Source organism: Kogia breviceps, chromosome 9 (genome assembly GCF_026419965.1).
Source record: "Kogia breviceps isolate mKogBre1 chromosome 9, mKogBre1 haplotype 1, whole genome shotgun sequence".
In the NCBI taxonomy this organism is placed as follows: Eukaryota; Metazoa; Chordata; class Mammalia; order Artiodactyla; family Physeteridae; genus Kogia; species Kogia breviceps.
This window is the reverse complement of record NC_081318.1, coordinates 24,353,388-24,373,689: the sequence shown is the minus strand read 5'-3', so window position 1 is coordinate 24,373,689 and position 20,302 is coordinate 24,353,388. Positions and strand designations below refer to the sequence as shown.

The window sequence follows — 20,302 nt, the reverse complement described above, 5'->3', positions numbered from 1 at the left end:
AAAAGCATGACTTGTAACTAGATAAGGAAGACAGTCTTTTGTTATGTGTGTCATGGTGTAGCCTGGGAGGAACCATTTAGACCAAGGTCTATGTGCTTGAGGTATTGGGGATAATGAGATGTCAATCTTAGCACTAATTAAAAAAAAAATTGGACTATGTATATTTGTTGGACTATGTAGATTCATACAGTGGAATACTGTACAGCCACAAAAGTGAATAAACTAGTGTTCTGGCATGAATGAGTTTCACCCAGAAAAAGGGCAAAAGAAGCAAGTCACTGATGGGTACACACAGTAGACTCACTTTATAGAGTTCAGAAATAGGAAAAACAAAACCACCATATTGCATAGAGATGTATACGTAAATGGTAACACTGTACAGAAAAGCAAGGAAGGAGGGGTTATCACAATGGTCAGCGTAGTGGTGGCAGTCAGGAGAAGGGGCTGGGAGTAGAGAGGGGCACAGGGGATCCAAGGTTCTGCTAGTGTTCCGGTAATTAACTTGGGTGGTGGTTACATAGTTCTTTGCTTCTTATTCTTTAAGATGTACATATGTGTTTAATGCACTTCTGTGTTTATATTAATAATCCGCGATTTAGAGCATGAGTTAAGGTGGAGAGGTGAGGGAGACAAGTCAGCTAAACAAATGCATATCAAAGTGGCTTTCTACATATTCCTTCCTTTCTTCCTTTGAGTCAGCTTCCTTTCCAAGGACTGTTCCCTTTACAGAAAACTCCGTGGTCTTGTCTGCCACGGAGTTCTGCACTGGCAGGACTCTCCAACCTTCTATCTATTAACTTTTCATTCAGCAGCTTTTTTTTGTTTTGAAGGTGGGATTGAACCTTTCAGCTCTAGTGAAGCCAGTGCTCAAGGTTCCCTGTTATAAAATCGTGCCTTGCTGAGCAAAGAATTTCAATAGCTTGGGCAATGATTCTCATGTTTTCTGTGTGCTGTTTCTTCTCTTCTCCCACGTGAAATCCTTTCTTCTTCCCCCCGCAAATATTTTAAGTGAGCTTTAGAGCTAATTCCATACTTGCCAAGTGGGTTTTATGCCTGGCATCCTTCAGAGAGAGAGGGAAGGAGCTGCTGGACTTGGGAGCTTTAAGGTGCTTCTTCGATGCCCCTGTTTTAATCACCGAGGGCGTGGGTTTTCTAGAGTCTCTCTTCTTTATTTTTCTCTTAGCCTAGAGTCTGTCTACAGAGGAAGTGTGAGCCCTGGGCTCTGGCTGCACTGCCTCCACATTAGCGCTGGGCATCCTCGGCTCCTTCTGGCCAGTGTGGCTGGCGTGTCGGGACTTCTTCCTTCAGCTTCCACTTTTCTCTGGCCTTCTTCCATTGCTTGCATTTTCCACCATAGAACAGCATGTGTGGATGGAGACATTAACTTCTTAAATACTGAAAAGAACACAGGTGGTGGTCAGCTTGCTGGGATGAAATTACAAAGGTTATCTCCATGTCTTGCATGCCTGTTCACCCTAGTCTATTTTATGAGTCTTCTATCATTTTGTGTAATTCTTATTTGTATTGCTGGGTCAGTCACTTCAGAATCTAGCCCAAAGTTTTATGCAGGTATTTCTCTTATAAACTTAAAAATAGTCTTGTTCATTCAGTCATTCAACAAATATTTGAGTGCCTTCAAGAGGCCGACTAGTTTTCTAGATGTTGGGGATACAGGAGTGGACCATCTGTATTGTGGTGATGTTACCTTTAGACGGCTGATTTTCTCTGTTTTACCCCTGACCTAGGTCCTCTCAGGGTGTGCCATCATTGTCCGCGGGCAGCCTCGTGGTGGGCCTCCTCCAGAGAGGCAGATCAACCTTAGCAACATTCGCGCTGGAAACCTTGCCCGCAGGGCAGCTGCCACACAACCTGATGCAAAAGACACCCCGGATGAGGTAGGTGCTTCCCCTCCCAGAGGCTGTGGACCCAGGTTATAGCCCAGTCTCCTCCTTGACTGCACATTTGATGTACTCTTTCTTTTCTGTATATTTCAAGTTTTTTATTTTTTAAACATCTTTATTGGACTATAATTTCTTTACAATGGTATGTTAGTTTCTGCTGTATAACAAAGTGAATCATCTATACATATACATATATCCCCATATCTCCTCCCTCTTGCATCTCCCTGCCACCCTCCCTATCCCACCCTGCTAGGTGGTCACAAAGCACTGAGCTGATCTCCCTGTGCAATGCAGCTGCTTCCCACTAGCTATCTATTTTACATCTGGTAGTATATATAAGTCCATGCCACTCTCTCACTTCGTTCCAGCTTACCCTTCCCCCTCCCCATGTTCTCAAGTCCATTCTCCACGTCTGTGTCTTTTTTTTTTTTTTTTTTTTTTTTTTTTGCGGTATGCGGGCCTCTCACTGTTGTGGCCTCTCCCGCTGCGGAGCGCAGGCTCCGGACGCGCAGGCTCAGCGGCCATGGCTCACGGGCCCAGCCGCTCCACGGCACGTGGCATCTTCCCGGACCGGGGCACGAACCCGTGTCCCCTGCATCGGCAGGCGGACTCTCAACTACTGCGCCACCAGGGAAGCCCCACGTCTGTGTCTTTATTCCTGTCCTGCCCCTAGGTTCTTCAGAACCATTTCTTTTTTCTTTTAGATTCCATATATACGTGTTAGCATACGGTATTTGTTTTTCACTTTCTGACTTACTTGACTCTGTATGACAGACTCTAGGTCCATTCCACCTCACTACAAATAACTCAATTTCGTTTCTTTTTATGGCTGAGTGATATTCCATTGTATATGTGTGCCACATCTTCTTTATCCATTCATCTGTTGATGGTAGGTTGATTCCATGTCCTGGCTGTTATAAATAGAGCTGCAATGAACATTGTGCTACATGACTCTTTTGGAATTATGGTTTTCTCAGGGTATATGCCCAGTAGTGGGATTGCTGGGTCACATGGTAGTTCTATTTTTAGTTTTTTAAGGAACCTCCATACTGTTCTCCATAGTGGCTGTATCAATTTACATTCCCACCAACAGTGCAGGAGGGTTCCCTTTTCTCCACACCCTCTCCAGCATTTGTTGTTTGTAGATTTTTTGATGATAGCCATTCTTACTGGTGTGAGGTGATACCTCCTTGTAGTTTTGATTTGCATTTCTCTAATGATTAGTGATGTTGAGCATCCTTTCATGTGTTTGTTGGCAATCTGTATATCTTCTTTGGAGAAATGTCTATTTAGGTCTTCTTCTCATTTTTGGATTGGGTTGTTTGTTTTTTTGATATTGAGCTGCATGAGCTGCTTGTAAATTTTGTGGATTAATCCTTTGTAAGTTGCTTCGTTTGCATATATTTTCTCCCATTCTGAGGGTTGTCTTTTCGTCTTGTTTATGGTTTTCTTTGCTGTGCAAAAGCTTTTAAGTTTCATTAGGTTCCATTTGTTTATTTTTCTCTTTATTTCCATTTCTCTAGGAGGTGGATCAAAAAAGATCTTGCTGTGATTTATGTCATGGAGTGTTCTGCCTATGTTTTCCTCTAAGAGTTTGATAGTGTCTGGCCTTACATTTAGGTCTTTAATCCATTTTGAGTTTATTTTTGTGTAAGGTGTTAGGGAGTGTTCTAATTTCATTCTTTTACATTTAGCTGTTCAGTTTTCCCAGCACCACTTATTGAAGAGGCTGTCTTTTCTACATTTTATATTCTTGCCTCCTTTATCAAAAATAAGGGGACCATATGTGCGTGGGTTTATCTCTGGGCTTGCTATCCTGTTCCATTGATCTATATTTCTGTTTTTGTGCCAGTACCACACTGTCTTGATTACTGTAGCTTTGTACTATAGTCTGAAGTCCAGGAGCCTGATTCCTCCAGCTCCGTTTTTCTTTCTCAAGATTGCTTTGGCTATTCAGGGTCTTTTGTGTTTCCATAGAAATTGTGAAATTTTTTGTTCTAGTTCTGTGAAAAATGCCATTGGTAGTTTGATAGGAATTGCATTGAATCTGTATATTGCTTTGGGTAGTAGAGTAATTTTGACAATGTTGATTATTCCAATCCAAGAACATGATATATCTCTCCATCTGTGTCATCTTTAATTTCTTTCAACAGTCTCTTATAGTTTTCTGCATACAGGTCTTTTGTCTCCTTGGGTAGGTTTTGTTTTGTTTTGTTTTGCGGTATGTGGGCCTCTCACTGTTGTGGCCTCTCCTGTTGTGGAGCACAGGCTCCGGATGTGCAAGCTTAGCAGCCATGGCTCATGGGCCCAGCCGCTCGGTGGCATGTGGGATCTTCCCTGACTAGGGCATGAACCCGTATCCCCTGCATTGGCAGGCAGACTCTCAACCACTGTGCCACCAGGGAAGCCCTTAGGGAGGTTTATTCCTAGATATTTTATTCTTTTTGTTGCAGTGGTAAATGGGACTGTTTCCTTAATTTCTCTTTCAGATTTTTCATCATTAGTGTATAGGAATGCAAGAGATTTCTGTGCATTAATTTTGTATCCTGCTATTTTACCAAATTCATTGATTAGCTCTAGTAGTTTTCTGGTAGCATCTTTAGGATTCTCTATGTATAGTATCATGTCATCTGCGGACAGTGACAGCTTTACTTCTTCTTTCCTGATTTGGATTCCTTTTATTTATTTTTCTTCTCTGATAGCTGTGGCTAAAACTTCCAAAACAATGTTGAATAATAGTGATGAGAGTGGACAACCTTGTCTTGTTCCTGATCTTAGTGAAAATGGTTTCAGTTTTTCACCATTGAGGATGATGTTGGCTGTGGGTTTGTCATATATGGCCTTTATTATGTTGAGGTAAGTTCTGTTTATGCCTACTTTCTGGAGGTTTTTCTGTTTGTTTGTTTGTTTGTGTTTTTTTTTTTTTTTGCGGTGCATGGGCCTCTCACTGCTGTGGTCTCTCCTGCTGCAGAGCACAGGCTCCAGATGCGCAGGCTCAGCGGCCATGGCTCACGGGCCTAGCCGCTCTGCGGCATGTGGGATCCTCCCGGACCGGGGTATGAACCCGTATCCCCTGCATCAGCAGGTGGACTCTCAACCACTGTGCCACCAGGGAAGCCCAGTGGAGGGTTTTTATCATAAATGGGTGTTGTATTTTGTCACATCTATTATGTCACAGCTTTCTGCATCTATTGATATGATCTTATGGTTTTTCTCCTTCAATTTGTTAATATGGTGTATCACATTGATTGATTTGTGTATATTGAAGAATCCTTGCATTCCTGGGATAAACCCCACTTGGTCATTGTGTATGATCCTTTTAATGTGCTGTTGGATTCTGTTTGCTAGTATTTTGTTGAGGATTTTTGCATCTGTGTTCATCAGTGATACTCGCCTGTAGTTTTCTTTCTCTGTGACATCTTTGTTTGGTTTTGGTATCAGGGTGATGTTGGCCTCGTAGAATGAGTTCGGGAGTGTTCCTCCCTCTGCTATATTTTGGAAGAGGTTTAGAAGGATAGGTGTTAGGTCTTCTCTAAATGTTTGACAGATTGCTCCTGTGAAGCCATCTGGTCCTGGACTTCTGTTTGTTGGAATATTTTATGTTTTTTTAAAAATTAATTAATTTATTTATTTATTTTTCGGTACGCGGGCCTCTCACTGCCGTGGCCTCTCGCATTGCGGAGCACAGGCTCCGGAAGCGCAGGCTCAGCAGCCATGGCTCACGGGCCCAGCTGCTCCGCGGCATGTGGGATCTTCTCGGACCGGGGCACGAACCCGTGTCCCCTGCATCGGCAGGCGGACTCTCAACCACTGCGCCACCAGGGAAGCCCTGTTGGAATATTTTAAATCACAGTCTCAATTTCAGTGCTTGTGATTGGTTTGTTTATATTTTCTGTTTCTTCCTCGTTCAGTCTTGGAAGGTTGTGCTTTTCTAAGAATGTGTCCATTTCTTCCAGGTTGTCCATTTTATTGGCATATAGTTGCTTGTAGTAATCTCTCATGATCCTTTGTATTTCTGCCGTGTCCGTTGTTACTTCTCCTTTTTCACTTCTAATTCTATTGATTTGAGTCTTCTCCCTTTTTCTCTGATGAGTCTGGCTAATGGTTTATCAATTTTGTTCATCTTCTTAAAGAACCAGCTTTTAGTTTTATTGATCGTTGCCATTGTTTCCTTCATTTCTTTTTCATTTATTTCTGATCTGATCTTTATGATTTCTTTCCTTCTGATAACGGGTTTTTTTGTTCTTCTTTCTCTGATTGCTTTAGGTGCAAGTTTAGGTTGTTTATTTGAGATGTTTCTTGTTTCTTAAGGTAGAATTGTATTGCTATAAACTTCCCTCTTAGAACTGCTTTTGCTGCATCCCATAGGTTTTGGGTTGTCGTTTCTTCATTGTCATTTGTTTCTAGGTATTTTTTGAGTTCCTCTTTGATTTCTTCAGTGACCTCTTGGTTATTTAGTAGCGTATTGTTTAGCTGTATTTTTTACAGTTTTTTTTCCTGTAATTGATATCTAGTCTCATAGCATTGTGGTCGGAAAACATACTTGGTGCGATTTCAATTTTCTTAAATTTACCAATGCTTGATTTGTGACCCAAGATATGATCTATCCTGAAGAATGTCCCAGGAGCACTTGAGAAGAAAGTGTATTATTCTGTTGTCTTTGGATGGAATGTCCTATAAATATCAATTAAGTCCATCCTTTTTAATGTATCGTTTAAAGCTTGTGTTTCCTTACTTATTTTCATATTGGATGATCTGTCCACTGGTGAAAGTGGGGTGTTAACGTCCGCTACTATGATTGTGTTACTGTTGATTTCCCCTTTTTTGGCTGTTAGCATTTGCCTTATGTATTGAGGTGCTCCTACGTTGAGTACATAGATAATTACAATTGTTATATCTTCTTGGATTGATCCCTTGATCATTATGTAGTGTCCTTCTTTGTCTCTTGTAATAGTCTTTATTTTAAAGTCTATTTTGTCTGATAAGAGAATTGCTACTCCAGCTTTCTTTTGATTTCCATTTGCGTGGAATATCTTTTTCCCTCCCCTCACTTTCAGTCTGTATGTGTCCCTAGGTCTGAAGTGGGTCTCTTATAGACAGCATATATAGGGGTCTTGTTTTTGTATCCATTCACCCAGTCTACGTCTCTTGGTTGGAGCATTTAATCCATTTACATTTAAGGTAATTATTGATAGGTATGTTCCTATGACCATTTTCTTAATTGTTTTCAGTTTGTTATTGTAGGTCTTTTCCTTCTCTTGTGTTTCCTGCCTAGAGAAGTTTCTTTAACATTTGTTGTAAAGATGGTTTGGTGGTACTGAATTCTCTTAGCTTTTGCTTGTCTGTAAAGGTTTTAATTTCTCCGTTGAATCTGAATGAGGTCCTTGCCAGGTAGAGTTATCTTGATTGTAGATTTTTCCATTTCATCACTTTAAATATGTCTTGCCATTCCCTTCTGGCTTGCAGATTTTCTGCTGAATGATCAGCTGTTAACCTTATGTGGATTCCTTTTTATGTTATTTGTTGTTTTTCCCTTGCTGCTTTTAATATTTGTTCTTTGTATTTAATTTTTGATAGTCTGATTAATATGTCTCTTGGTGTGTTTCTCCTTGGATTCATCCTGTATGGGACTCTGTGCTTCAGTCTGATTAATATGTCTCTTGGTGTCTTTCTCCTTGGATTCATCCTGTATGGGACTCTGTGCTTCCTGGACTTGATTAACTATTTCCTTTCCCATATCAGGGAAGTTTTCAACTATAGTCTCTTCAAATATTTTCTCAGAACCTTTCTTTTTCTCTTCTTCTTCTGGGACCCCTATAGGTTGAATGTTGGTGTGTTTAATGTTGTCCCAGAGGTCTCTAAGACTGTCCTCAATTCTTTTCATTCTTTTTTCTTTATTCTGCTCTGCAGTAGTTATTTCCACTATTTTATCTTCCAGGTCACTTATCCTTTCTTGTGCCTCAGTTATTCTGCTATTGATTCCTTCTGGAGAATTTTTAATTTCATTTATTGTGTTGTCCAACATTGTTTGTTTGCTCTTTAGCTCTTCTACGTCTTTGTTAAACATTACTTGTATTTTCTCCATTCTATTTCCATGATTTTGGATCATCTTTACTATCATTATTCTGAATTCTTTTTCAGGTAGGCTGCCTATTTACTCTTCATTTGTTTGGTCTGGTGGGTTTTTACCTTGCTCCTTCATCTGCTGTGTGTTTCTCTGTCTTCTCATTTTGCTTAACTTACTGTGTTTGGGTCTCCTTTTCGCAGGCTGCACATTCGTAGTTCCCATTGTTTTTGGTGTCTGCCCCCCGTGGGTAAGGTTGGTTCAGTGGGTTGTGCAGGCTTCCTGGTGGAGGGGACTGGTGCCTGTGTTCTGGTGGATGAGGCTGGATTTTGTCTTTCTGGTGGGCAGGACCGCGTCTTGGTGTGTGTTTTGGGGTGTCTGTGACTTTATTATTATTTTAGGCAGCCTATCTGCTAATGGGTGGGGTTGTGTTCCTACCTTGCTAGTTGTTTGGCATAGGTTGTCCAGCTCTGGAGCTTCATGGTCATTGAGTGGAGCTGGGTCTTAGCGTTGAGATGGAGATCTCTGGGAGAGCTTTTGCCATTTGATATAACGTGGCACTGGGAGGTCTCTGGTGGACTAGTGTCCTGAACTCGGTTCTCCTACCTCAGAGCCACAGGCTCGACACCCGGCCACAGCACCAAAACCCTGTCAGCCGCACAGCTCAGAAGAAAAGGGAGAAAAAAGAAAGAAAATAAATTTTAAAAAATAAAATAAAGTTATTAAAATAGAAAATATAAAAAATTATTAAAAATTTAAAAACTAAAAAGTAATAGAAAAGGAAAAAAGAAAGAAAGAAAGAAGAGAGCAAACAACCCAGCAAACAAATCCACCAATGATAACAAGCACTGAAAACTGTATTAAAAAAAAAAAAAAAGCAAACAAAACGGACAGACAGAATCCTAGAACAAATGATAAAAGCAAAGCCATACAGGCAAAATTACGCAAAGAAGCATACACACAGACTCACAGAAAGAGAAAATGGAAAAAAAATATATCTATGTATTAAAAAAAAAAAAAGCAAGGAAGAGAGCAACCAAATCAAAAAAAAAATCTACCAATGATGGTAAACTCTAAATACTAAACTAATATAAACATAAAACCAGAAATAAATTAGATGCAGAAAGCAAGCCCTCAAGTCTACAGTTGCTTCTGAAGTCCACTGCCTCAATTTTGGGATAATTTGTTGTCTATTCAGTTATTCCACAGATGCTGGGTACATCAAGTTGATTGTGGAGATTTACTCGCTGCTCCTGAGGCTGCTGGGAGAGATTTCCCTTTCTCTTCTTTGTTTGCACAGCTCCTGGGGTTCAGCTTGGCCCTGCCTCTTCATGTAGGTCCTCTGAGGGCATCTGTTCTTCACTCAGACAGGATGGTGTTAAAGGAGCAGCTGATTCGCGGGCTGTGGCTCACTCAGGCCCGGGTGAGGGAGGGGTACGGAATGCGGGGAGAGCCTGCAGGGACAGAGGCCAGCGTAATGTTGCACCAGCCTGAGGTGCGCAGTGTGTTCTCCCGGGAAAGTTGTCCCTGGATCACGGGACCCTGGCAGTGGCGGGCTGCACAGGCTCCCGGGAGGGGAGGTGTGGATAGGGTTCTGTGCTCGCACACAGGCTTCTTGGTGGCTGCAGCAGCAGCCTCAGCATCTCATGCCCATCTCTGGGGTCTGCGCTGATAGCCGCAGCTCGCGCCCGTCTCGAACTCATTTAGGTGGTGTTCTGAATCCCCTCTCCTCGCGCACCCAAAACAATGGTCTTTTGCCTCTTAGGCAAGTCCATAATTTTTCCCGGACTCCCTCCTGGCTAGCCGTGGGGCACTAGCCCCCTTCAGGCTGTGTTCACGCAGCCAACCGCAGTCCTCTCCCTGGGGTCTGACCTCCGAAGCCTGAGCCTCAGCTCCCAGCCCGCACCTGCCCTGATGGGTGAGCAGACCCCCTCTCAGGCTGGTGAGTGCTGGTCAGCACCGATCCTCTGTGCGGGAATCTCTCCACTTTGCCCTCTGCACCCCTGTTGCTGCGCTCTGCTCCGTGGCTCTGAAGCTTCCCCCCCCCGACCCCGACTCCCCGTCTCCACCAGTGAAGGGGCTTCTAGTGTGTGGAAACCTTTCCTCCTTCACCGCTCCCTCCCACTGGTGCAGGTCCCGTCCCTATTCTTTTGTCTTCTGTTTTTTCTTTTTCTTTTGCCCTGCCCAGGTACGTGGGGAGTTTATTGTCTTTGGGGAAGTCTGAGGTCTTCTGCCAGTGTTCAGTAGGTGTTCTGTAGGAGTTATTCCACATGTAGATGTATTTCTGATGTATTTGTGGGGAGGAAGGTGATCTCCACGTCTTACTCCTCCACCATCTTGAAGCAGGCTCCCTATTTCAAGTATTTTTATATCACAGGACTGATGACAAAGCAACAGTGGCTTGCTTCAGTTTTTACATTCACTACCTTTAATCCCGGTAATCCCAGTCTCTTTCCGTCATACACTTTCCCATAGGTTTAGAGCCTTTTCAGGTTTATCAGTGTTTCATGCCTCTTTCAGTACCTTTCCTAGGTAGTCTCTGCTGTTTGAGGTTGGCATTAGTTATGGCAGAGCTCTTTTATTTATGTTTGAATTCTTCATTTACCTTCAAAATTCCGAAGGATGCACAGTGAAAAATCTAGTTCTTCTCCCTGGAGACTACTGGTGTTATGGCAGTCTTGAATCTCCAGAGGCATTTATCACCTATACAAGCAGACACTCATTTTCTTTTCTTTCTCTCTTTTTTAAAATTGAAGTATAGTTAATTTACCATGTTGTGTTAGTTTCAAGTGTACAGCAAAGTGATTCAATTATATGTATTTCAGATTCTTTTCCATGATAGGTTATTATAAGATATTGAGTATAGTTCATTGCGCTATACAGTAGACACTCATTTTCATAAATGGTAGCATATACTATAAATGTTAGGACTGTGCCTTATTATAGATTCTTAATCTGGGATCTGTGTCCTAAGGATGTCTGTGAACCCTATGAAATTGTTTGCAAGATTTTGTGTCAACGTGCATTTTGAAGGGAGGAAGTTAACCAGTTTCTTAGGGCAACTTGTGGTTCAGTAGTTGTCAAGAACCATGTATTATGGCGATTCGACAAGCTTCTGAGCTTTTGTTCCACCATCCCCTCCAGCCCCCTGCTCCCCCATCTCTAATGCCTGGCCATTTTGCCTTCTTTGTGGTCTGCCTTGGTCTCCTCAAGTTACCTCTCCAGGCAGCTGCAATGAGTCTTCTTGGCTCCTGTACTTTGAAACGTCAGTTCTTGTCTCTTCTTCAGTGGTGCTTTGGCTATCAAAAAGGAAGTTTCTGGATTCTAATTATTTGTGTTTTGCCTCAGCTTGATGATGATGGGGAGGTTGGTACCTCAGCTTCCGTCTGCTGTTTTCCTCCCATGGAAGTGCAGGAAAAACCCAGCTCACTGGGGTCTTTCATTTAAGGAAAAACATGCAGTTTTTTTCACCTATAATAAAAAGCATTTTGTTTGAATTAAGAAGATAGTAAAGCAGTGTTATAGGAAATAGAGACAAATCACCCCAAATTGTATCAACAGCAGTTAGATTCTTGGGAAAATGACTAAATAGACAAAATCAGTTATTTTCCATTGGTCCTCTATCAATCAGTAAGCACAAGTATTGGGTTACTCTGTACCTCAGGGTTGTTCAATGAGGATTAAACAAGATAATGTGGAATGTTTAGCATGGGCCTGTAAGCTACTTAACAAATGTTAGCTGTGGTAATCTCTAGTGCTATTTAACTTCTGCTACTACAGACACTTCTCGTACTGTTAGTCCAAGTGCTGAAGATTAAATCTCTCAGCACTTTTCAAATTTGGGGCGCTAAGTGCTTTTTTTGAATAGTTCTTTCCCTTTCAGTTTTGTGTTGTGTAACAGCTTGCTTGCTTCTCAGAGGAGAAGAATGGTGACCCTGGTTGGCTAGAGCCAGTCAAGTTCATTTCCCCAGGAGGAGGAAGCAGTGTTGCCTCTACGGAAGAAGGGTTGGGTTTTAATTTTCTGTTTTGTGGATGAGAATCAAGGCCAGTCGGAGCTTGTTCTGAAGTATCTTAGCTGTAGCCGATGTAACCGTACAATAAAATCTTACCAGAACTATCCCATCTGCAAGAATACCATGTAGTCTGATCCCTGCTCTCATTGGAGTTTCATATATTTATACAGCCTAGTGGTTTTTGTCTCTTCCGGAGCGACTCAGTTTCTCCTAGTAACTCTTCAAAGGTCTCTGTGACATGAAGTATTTGAGAGCTACAGATTTCACCCTTTGTCAGCCACGGTCACTATTTCTGTGTGCACTAATCTAGCCTCTCCTTGCCCTGCTGGGATTTGGTTTCCCCCCCCACCACATGCCTTGAAGGTGCTCTGGCTCAAGTTAGCAGTGACGCCAAGTGGTAACCCAATTCCAAACACCCCTGCCAACCTCGAGGCCTTTATCGAGACCTAGAGATTCTGCCTCCTTTAAAATCTCTCTTCTCTATTCTTGAGACTTTATTACAATTGCTATTGTTCTTTGTTCAACTCTGAGAGAGTGCTTTGTTCAACTCTGGAATATTAAGATAACAGTCTCTCTGCCTTCATTTTCCTTCCCTCTGATTCTTTCTCTGTGTGCTCTCAGATGTTTTTGAGATATAATGTCGTTTTTTTTTTTCTCCTGGCTCAGTATTACTGCCAGAAACTTCAGTGATTCCTCATTACCGCTGGACAAATCTAAACGCCTTAGCCTGGGTTACAATCCCATCTGTGATTTGACTTTTAGTCTTCTCTTACTGAACCCCCTCTGGGGTGCTAAGTCCCAGCCCTGAGGAAGTGTTCGGGTCTCCTAATAGGCCTCCTGAGTCCTTCCTGCTCATGCCTTGGCTCAGCTGCCCCCCTCCAGCAGGAGTTCCATCTCCTCCTGTGCCCCGGTGATTCATCCTCTGGAGAAGTCACACCTGACATCACCTTTCATCATCCCTTTTTTGTGCTGTCATCCTATTGCATGTTTATACGTCTCTATACTCAGTTGTCGGCTCCTCGAGGGGAGGGACGTCTGTGTTTTTCTGCCTCGTCAGTGCCCGACACAAAGCGGGTGTACAGTGAATGATGAGGGAAAGAACCCGAACGTCTCCTTTTGCGAATCAGTGTATTATGGAATGCAGCACTACTTTCTCTCTGGCTTTCTGTTGTTTTGGAGCATGTCTAGTTTTGTCACATTCAAACAGAGTCAAGGACATGATTGCTTATTTGCTTCCCTTTGTATCACTGTCCCAAATATCACGCACTTGATTATTCTCCGCCTTCTTTCATATCTGCTTTCAGAGAAACTTAGCTCTCTCCTAAGTCCCGTGACAGTAAAAGAAGTTCTGCTGTGTGTCCCCAGCCATCACTACCCTGTTCCAGCCTAATCCCCAGCATTGCCTAGCTACTCTACGCAGCCTAGATACTGCATTGATGGGCGCTGTGGGAATTATATATTTATTTCCCACAGATTTCTGGAGCTCTCATTGTACACGAAGCTGTATGTTGGTTTCATGCGAAATACAGAAATGAATGTCACACTCGTTCTACACTCACTGGAGCTTTTGAAAGTTGGGGTGGTGGTGTGGTTGCGGCAGAGAGGGATTGATTACACGCGCAGGTGGGACAGTGGGCTGATGGAGCACTGGGCCAAGTACAAAAGTAGTTAGCTTTGCGGGTTTACACTGTTGTGGGATTTAATCTTGTTTCAGTAGTCTAGGAGTCTACCTGGTGCAAAGAAAAGATGGGAATTAAAATTCCATTTGGCGTGGTAGACACCGGAACCTTGCATGGGTCTGGGAGTGGAGAGCAAGCTGCTAGATCACCTGCCATTGGGCATTCTAAAGGGAAGAGGCAGTTTTGAGTCTCAGCTACTTAACAGCCATTGCTTCCTAGGTGGAGTTCTGGCACATCATTTGACCAGACCAGTGACTCTTCCTATTGGGTCATTGTGGCCCTAATGTGATGAACACTTTGAGTCAGTTTCTGTATACATAGGGTTGTTCTGGGAGGCTCTGCTGGGATGGACTTCCCCATTAGGTAGCCTTCAGCTGGCTGTCCTCTGTGTGGATACCTGCACAGGATTCTCTCCTGGAGTGCTCTGTTGCCCTCGGCAGGAGTGATGCGGTCACCCGCTTTCCTGAATCTTCTAATCGCCTCTCTTCATAGCTCGTATCTTGTCCATTTATTGAATTTGCCTGACTCTGGATGGAACACAACTTGAGAAGGCTGGAATATTAAAGAAGCTAGGTTACCTTTCTCTAGGATAAGGTGTATGTCCTTTTCAGGACCTCCAGTGTAGCTTTCTCTTATTGCCCAGTGACTGACCAGCTGTAAAACATGAGGTCCTGAGAGAAGGGTGCTCCTTCCTCAAGCCTTAAAAGCTTTTAGTAATTCTGCCTAGTCGGTAGAATTTGGAGGTTTCCCCACAGGGGTTAGCTATTTTCTTGTGAACTGACCCTTGATAAATGAATTTTTACTGACGTCTTGGCTTCCTTTAGGAGTACTTTGTTTCGTCAGAGCTTTGCATTTAGGAAAGCAATGTTTCACTGAATTTTAGGTATTAGTGTATTACTCAAAACTGAAGCCTAGACATTAGGTCTATAGCCGAGGATGTTTTTAGAGTAAGTGGATCTCTAAGGTGATAAAAATGCATGAGGCTGTGTTAATGGGTTTAGTACTGTTTCTGTGATGTGGCTGGTAGTTGGGCTCATTATCAGTCATCATACTCTTTGGTCACAGTATCTGTTTTCATTATTATGAATGAGGGGGGTAGAAATGGGAGATTAAAATGTGGTGAGCTCCATATTGCCAATGAGTGATTGGTTCTTTTGCTTGTTGGCACTTTGAAGCGAGCGCATTAGATGAGTGAGGATAAGCTTGTTTTTGTGTCTTCAAGAGCACTTACTCAGGATTAGTTCTTCCTAGAATGTCGTTGTCTAACAGTACTGGTTTTGTGAATACCAGCCCAGTGGGTTGGTAGACTGCCACATTTAAACTGGCTTCTGGTTTCTGGGAAGTCATGGATGTTTTTCTTCTAGAAAAGCTTCTTGGCTAACCCCATGGAATAATCCTCATGGACTGAAAAGGTTGGCAGACACTTTCTTTTCAGGTCACTGATATACTGTTTTGCCTTTACCATGTGTAGCCCATGTTCTGTGGCTCCCATTGGTAATAGACAATGCATGCATATCATATACCACTCTGCCCTTTTATATGCTGTATTGTTCCTGCATATGAACTTCTGCAGATCATGTACGCTTTGAGCTCTTACCCTCTCCTTCCTTATTTCTGTTCTAAGGGAACTTAGGGCACTGAGCTAGGTCCAGACTGTAAATTCAAGTGCTAGTGACCACTGACTATGGCAGTGCTGCTGCAGAGGAGACATCTCCCTTTGTCTGTACCATCCCAAAGTGATGGGAGAAAAACCATCCCTTTGCACAGTATCTTTATATATATATATATATATATATATATATATATATATATAAAATTTATTTTTGGCTGCTTTGGGTCTTCCTTGCTGTGCGCAGGCTTTCTCTAGTTGTGGCGAGCGGGGGCTACTCTTCATTGGGGGGCTACTCTTCATTGCGGTGTGCGGGCTTCTCATTGCGGTGGTTTCTCTTATTGAGGAGCGCGGGCTATAGGTGCGCGGACTCCAGTAGTTGCAGCTCGCAGACTCTAGAGCGCAGGCTCAGTAGTTGTGTCTCATGGGCTTAGTTGCTCCGCGGCACATGGGATCTTCTCGGGCCAGGGATCAAACCCGTATGCCCTGCATTGGTAGGCGGATTCTTAACCACTGCACCACCAGGGAAGTCCCTGCACAGTATCTTGAGATCACATGGAGACTCTGTTTGTACCCATTGTGGATGTGTGGCTCACTCCTTGTATCTGGGTCTTTAATGAGTGACAGGGAAGAACCACCATTGTCAAGCTGATCCCTTACCAGCTAGACAGTAGACAGTAGACAGCTAGAGAGTAGACAGTGATGGGGGTGGTGGAAGGGTGGGCATGGGGGGAAGTCCTAGTGCTGGTGTCTGGGAAACCATGATGCCTGTTTTTAGGGCCCGTGCTAGTTAAACCAGCTGTTCGACCTGCCTTTTTTAGGAGCCCCCTAAGCGTATGATCCATGTTGTGTGTGTTTCATTTTTATATTCTCCTCAGGGCCTAGTGCATGGCCAGTCTATTGAAGGAGTGAAGTTGCTTGGATGTTGATTGTGTCGTGTGAGAACTGCCTAGTTCTTGAACACGTTTGTTTTGTCTTTCAGCCCTGGGCATTTCCTGCTCGAGAGTTCCTTCGGAAGAAGCTGATTGGGAAGGAAGTCTGCTTCACGATAGAAAACAAGACTCCCCAGGGGCGAGAGTATGGCATGATCTACCTTGGAAAAGGTGAGTACCAAGGGGGAAAGGTACTCATTTTTCTCCAAGTCTGAAGTTCCTCCAAAGACTGGTTTTCGTCTGGCGGAGGTCGCTCTGGGAGGGTTGCCTGTAGGTCTCGTTGGAAGTGCACAGAGCTCGTGGCACGTAGGTGCCCTGATACCCCTGCTCCTGGTTTACTCCTGTGCCTGCTTTCCTGGCTTGGTTTAGGTGTGCGTGTAAGCGTAGAATTATTTTCCCCTGTATTTAGGCTGTCAGCCTGTGGAACTCATTGGCTCTGTGCTTCTAGGTCAGAGTGCTAATTGAATTCCTATAGATTTCCTATTGCATCTTCTATTTGCTTTATCTATCTTGTGGCTTTTCTTCTCCTCCTGGGGACTCTCTTTAGGAAAGGACGATTTGTTTAGGGCTTGTGGTTTTTTGTAAGCCACATGACTTGGAATGGAATGGGAAGAACACAGGCTTTGCAGTGGTGTAGGTGTGGATTCCTGGCTCTTCTACCATGTACTCTTACTTAACCTGTAACTGAACCTTTCTAAGCCCTAGTTTCATTTGTAAGTTATAGAGAGAGTTTAAAGAGATGGTATGTGTAAAGCATCTCGCTTCAGCACAGAGAATGCACTCAATAAATATGTGTGTGTGCACACATATGCCTGTTGTTTAGCTGGGCTGGATAGCTTATGGGATGTTAGGTGTTCTGGTCTCTTTTGCATTAGGTAGAGGGGGAGAGTAAGATTGCACAATGGAGTTTGAACAGAAATAGGACATTGAAAGAATTGGTAGAATGTTTTCCATAAAGCAGTCAGATGAACAGGAACACTTATGTTCATCTGGATTATTTGGGGAGCAGACACCTTTTAAAGTTTCCTGTGATTCTTGATAAACTATCCTTCTAACTGAGCTGCTTTAGGTAATCTATTTGCCTTGGGTGACTAGTAAGCTGGAAGTAAGCAAGCAGGGGATATGACAAGGCTAACAATATCCTTTTAGGATTCTGACTTTAAGTGTAGAGGTCTTAGACAAGTGAGTTGTGGATGACCTTGGAGCCTTCTTGTCCAATTTACCCAGTAGAGAAACAGCCCTTTTAGCAAATGGCTATCTGCATCCTGATTGGGAAATTATAGAAATATATGGAATCTTTTCAAAAAGAGAAGTAAATAAATTTGCCTTTTACCCATAATTCAAATAATATAGTAGGTAATAAAACACTTAAGCATTATTGTTGGAGGGCTACTGGCTAGAAAGAATGTAAGAAATAGAAGTATACTGTCTTCAAAATGCAATTGTTTGAGAATTTCATTACCCCAAATAATACAATTCTGTAAGAGCTGGTCAATCTTCTGTTACTGGACAAGAAACCTCACTGGACTATAGAACATTTTTTCGGTACAGATATCTCTATGGAGAGACCGCCTGTAAGTGTTTATTTAAATAACGTTAGTCTCCAACTATAAAACAGTCTATTTAAGGTAAGAGGAGCTGACATTTAAAATTTAAAGTTGTTTTTAGAAAGTTTGTTTTTCAAACTGATGCAAATTAGAGTGGATGTAATTTAGCATGTTAACATACTAGTGTGTTTAATAGAATCTGGCGCATAGGAGGTGATTGATAAATAATTACCGAAAGAATGATTGAAAACATCTACATCTTTCAGTTTTAAAGGCTTAAGTGGCTTAAAGTTTAATATTTTCACTCAGATACTTTAACCAACTCTCACTGCCAACTGTAATGAAACAGTGCCTTAGCTAATTAATTAGTGTTCATATATTTAGCCTATTTTATGGCTACTCTCTTTTTTGTCTTTTGTTTTTTTTGTTTAGAAAAAAGATTTTCTTTTGCTATATGTAGATAGATAAAAAATTTATTTAACTATGGTTGATTTACAATATTGTGTTTCAGGTGTGTAGCTTCAGATTCTTTTCCACTATAGGTTATTGTAAGATACTGAATATGGTTCCATGTGCTATACAGTAAATCCCTGTTGTTTATGTGGCTACTCTTTTTATGATGGAGGAGAATGGCAGAATTTGTGAGTTTGTGGTTAACCCAGAACTTATTAAAAAAAAGAGAGAGAGATGATTGATTAGTCGTCAACTTTTGGAGAAAATATAGTCACCCACCTGCTCTGAGTACCAGCCTCAACTGTGACTTGATCACAATCATACCTTGATTAGTAATAAGCAAGCATCAGATCTTTTCCCTACAAATTCCCTGTTTTCAGTATTCTATCCACCACATTTTGTTACCTTCTTTGGGCGTTTGGCCCAGAGAATTGTATTTTTCTCCCTTTTCGAGGAGCAATGAACTCATTTAGAAGTGGGCCAGCCAGCCGCCCTTTCAAAGCGCTCTGTGCCAAGGAACTGTCCGAGAGCTGTTGCGTTTGCTGTTGACTGGAGATTTTATGGCCGTTCGCCTTGTTTGTACCAGGCCTTCATTCTTTCTACCCCCGACCTCTTGGCACCTTACTGCTCAACTTTCCCCATCATTGTGGAGTCTTTCCTTTTGACTTTCCACTCTGTGGGATTATTCCTGTTGCTTCGAAAGAACCAGTGTAATATTTACTGATGTCAGGTAGCTGTGTGTGTCTGTGTCTGGCCTCAGCAGTAACCTCAAGTGGAAAGGTTCTTGTGATCCACTCTCAGCTTCAGAACCTGAACGTTCTTTGCGTGAACAGCATTCATCTCAACTTTTTTTTTTGGTAGTAGGAACAGGGGCTTATGATGTGCTTCAGAAATTTGGACAGGGCTAATGGCAAGGCATTTAGGTTGAGTTTGGGGGTGGTATGTAAACTTGTTGTTGCTTGCGGAAGTCTATGTATAGTGTACTGAATACATAAACCTTAGAGAATTGTATTCTATGCTGACATTACCTACCAGCTACACTGCTGTGTTTCAGTTTATTTAGGAGCTTGTTCTCTGCCATATTAAAGATTTTTATGTGCTGATTCCCTCATAGGTGTCTTCTTTTATCATTTTGGCTGACAAGCAGAGATTTAAGAGAATACAGAGAGCCTAAAAGCTTTTTCAGTAGCATGGAAATGCAATTAATGTTTCAAGTGCTCAGGTGGCACCTAATCAGGTTGTGTTTTATGTTTCACTTCATTTTTCTTGCCTGCTGTGAAGGCTGCTGTGTGAGATTGGAAATCGAGACGCTGTCCCCTGCATCTCTGAGACTAGGAGAAAGTGTTTGTCAAATGGTGTAGCTTGCTTGTCTTGGTGGCCTCTTGGAGCAGAGAACAGGACATCCTGAGAGGAACTGGACTTGCCGGTGTGAAACATCGTAGGCAGTCCTAAGTGAAGCTGTCTGATCCAGGTGGGGGGCTGCCTTTTGATTCTGTTGTGTGAATTCCTGCCGTGTGCTTGGCACAGCGCTTGGTGATTTCCACACATTTAATTCTCACAAGAACCCGTCTCGGCAGGTACTCTTCCCATTTTATAGATGAGTACATGTATCAAGATGCTGAAAGACCTATTAAGCGGCAGAATTTGCATTTGGTGCCAGGCCTCTCCTCCTTAGGTCAGTGCTAGTTATCCTTTCCTGGGCTGCTGCATGTGTCTTGCTTCCCTGTCAGTCTCCTGGAGTTCCTGAGATTGCCTCAGGAGATACACTAGAAAATGAGTCCAGAGAAGATTTATAGACCTCTGGGTCCTAGAGACTAGACATTTTGGGGGAGAAGAGGTTTTCCGGAAAAACCCAACCCTACCTTGCTGCCTTGCCCCGTTCGCTGGCAACATCATTCCTTGAAGAGCTACGGGTGAAAGTGGTCCCATTAGAGCTCTCTTGCTATTGGAGATGGATTTAAACACAAGATTCACACCTCTTTTTTCCTCCTCAGATACCAATGGGGAAAACATTGCAGAATCTCTGGTTGCAGAGGGATTGGCCACCCGGAGAGAAGGCATGAGAGCGAACAAGTAAGTGTCCATATTCTTCCGACTGTCTGAC

At 42.7% G+C, this 20,302-nt stretch overlaps 1 protein-coding gene across 1 annotated transcript in view; it reads left to right on the top strand.

Annotated features, from left to right (window-relative positions):
* The window catches only part of SND1 (staphylococcal nuclease and tudor domain containing 1), a 424,132-nt gene that overhangs the window by 27,556 nt on the left and 376,274 nt on the right, over window positions 1–20,302 (top strand). Inside the window, exons 2-4 of the mRNA XM_059074202.2 lie at window positions 1,746–1,895; window positions 16,249–16,369; window positions 20,193–20,271. Coding sequence (XP_058930185.1) covers window positions 1,746–1,895; window positions 16,249–16,369; window positions 20,193–20,271 — 350 coding nt within the window. The remainder of the gene's footprint in view (window positions 1–1,745; window positions 1,896–16,248; window positions 16,370–20,192; window positions 20,272–20,302) is intronic.